The 1,440-nt window shown below is 40.2% G+C and overlaps 1 protein-coding gene across 3 annotated transcripts in view; it reads left to right on the forward strand.

The window, feature by feature from the left end:
• Positions 1-1,440, forward strand: part of LOC107747264 (pyridine nucleotide-disulfide oxidoreductase domain-containing protein 2-like) — a 14,887-nt gene that overhangs the window by 4,233 nt on the left and 9,214 nt on the right. The window contains exons 2-5 of one of the 3 annotated variants that reach the window (XM_016561717.1): positions 6-79; positions 799-818; positions 916-1,009; positions 1,236-1,309. In XM_016561717.1, the coding sequence (XP_016417203.1) occupies positions 6-79; positions 799-818; positions 916-1,009; positions 1,236-1,309 (262 nt within the window). Of the gene's footprint in view, positions 80-798; positions 819-915; positions 1,010-1,235; positions 1,310-1,440 lie in introns of all 3 variants that reach the window. The other 2 variants (XM_016561718.1, XM_016561721.1) reach the window with 2 other exon arrangements.

Below are 1,440 nucleotides of genomic sequence, written 5' to 3' on the forward strand. Positions count from 1 at the left end.
GTTATATCAGCGACACGGCGCGGCAGCCACAGCAGCACTGCCCTCAAACCTCAATATGACGCGGTTATTATCGGTGCAGGTAGGCTACAGAAATACATACATGCACGGCCTAAAGAAATAGAACAAAATTGTAACATGGCTGGGCGGGGCTTTTCTTCGATTATGAAAATGATAATTATTTTACGTGACCTCTTGAGTGTGTATTTTAACTTTATTTTTTAATTACAATTGATCAGTGTCGTTGTATAGCTAGAAATTATTATTGAGACCACTTTTAAAGCAGCGCACAGACAACGTGGTCACGTGACGCCTGTTACTTTTCTCAACGCTGGGCAGGAGTGACCAGTCAAGAGTTGTGTTTGCGTCGTTGTGAGGATTGTTTTCGTTAAAATAATTTCATCGAAACTGGAGAAAATGTATATTTGTGAATCAGATACTAATAATTGGAATTAATAGTGTTAAACGATTATGAGTTTCTGTTTACAAATGTCCCAATGAGGTAAAAAACGTCCAAAGATTTAATGCGGCTCCATAGGGAATTCGCTTTGCTGAGCCTCCATGCTTCCCCTGCAGGAGTAAAAGTTTGTGTACTGTAAAAACATGCAGAGTGTTCTACTTTTTATCATATCTAAACATGTTGTTGCAAACTCCTGCATACTTTGAACCGCAGTCATACTTTGTTTCATAACCTCCAAGTTTCAGGAGATATTCATCATCAGCTATTATTCAACATCTAGTAAATGATTGTAGAATTTAGACTCCTTTGAACAAACCTACAATCCTTTTCTTTCTTTGTAGGTCACAATGGCCTTATTGCTGTAAGTACACACCAAATCTGATGTATCTCATGTATCTGACTACACCAGTTGCACAACAGTTTCTTCTGTCTGAAACCATCTGTTGTGATTTACCCAGTCAGCATATCTGCAGAAGGGAGGCCTGAAAACAGCAGTCCTGGAACGCAGACATGTACTTGGAGGAGCAGCCGTATCTGAAGAGCTTATTCCAGGTGCAAGTTCAGGTTTATCACCCAGACCATGCTTACCTAAATCCCCTACAGACTGGCCGAAGATCAGTTTCTCAAGCACTCAGTTATTATCAATAATTAGAAATTCAGAACGGATATAGTACATAGTCTAAGCATTTTAAGTCAAGGTTTCTGATTGACCCTGAAGATATATTAAAATTCAGCTGTGAATCAGTGTAGTTTGCATGACTTTGGCTGTTTATTTCAGGGTTCCACTTTTCCAGGGCCTCCTATCTGCTCAGTTTACTGCGCCCACACATCTACCAGGACCTGGAGCTCAAGGTGATGTTCATATTGATGTTACATTCCCGATCCTCTCTTTCTTTCTTGTTTAAAACTGATCGGCTCCCCTTTAACTATCTCTCAATGGTGTTGTGCCTCAGACGGACCTGACAAACCTTGTGAAAAAGAAG

The sequence above is a fragment of the Sinocyclocheilus rhinocerous genome, unplaced genomic scaffold (assembly GCF_001515625.1).
Source record: "Sinocyclocheilus rhinocerous isolate Xijiao unplaced genomic scaffold, SAMN03320098_v1.1 scaffold1069, whole genome shotgun sequence".
Taxonomy (NCBI): domain Eukaryota; kingdom Metazoa; phylum Chordata; class Actinopteri; order Cypriniformes; family Cyprinidae; genus Sinocyclocheilus; species Sinocyclocheilus rhinocerous.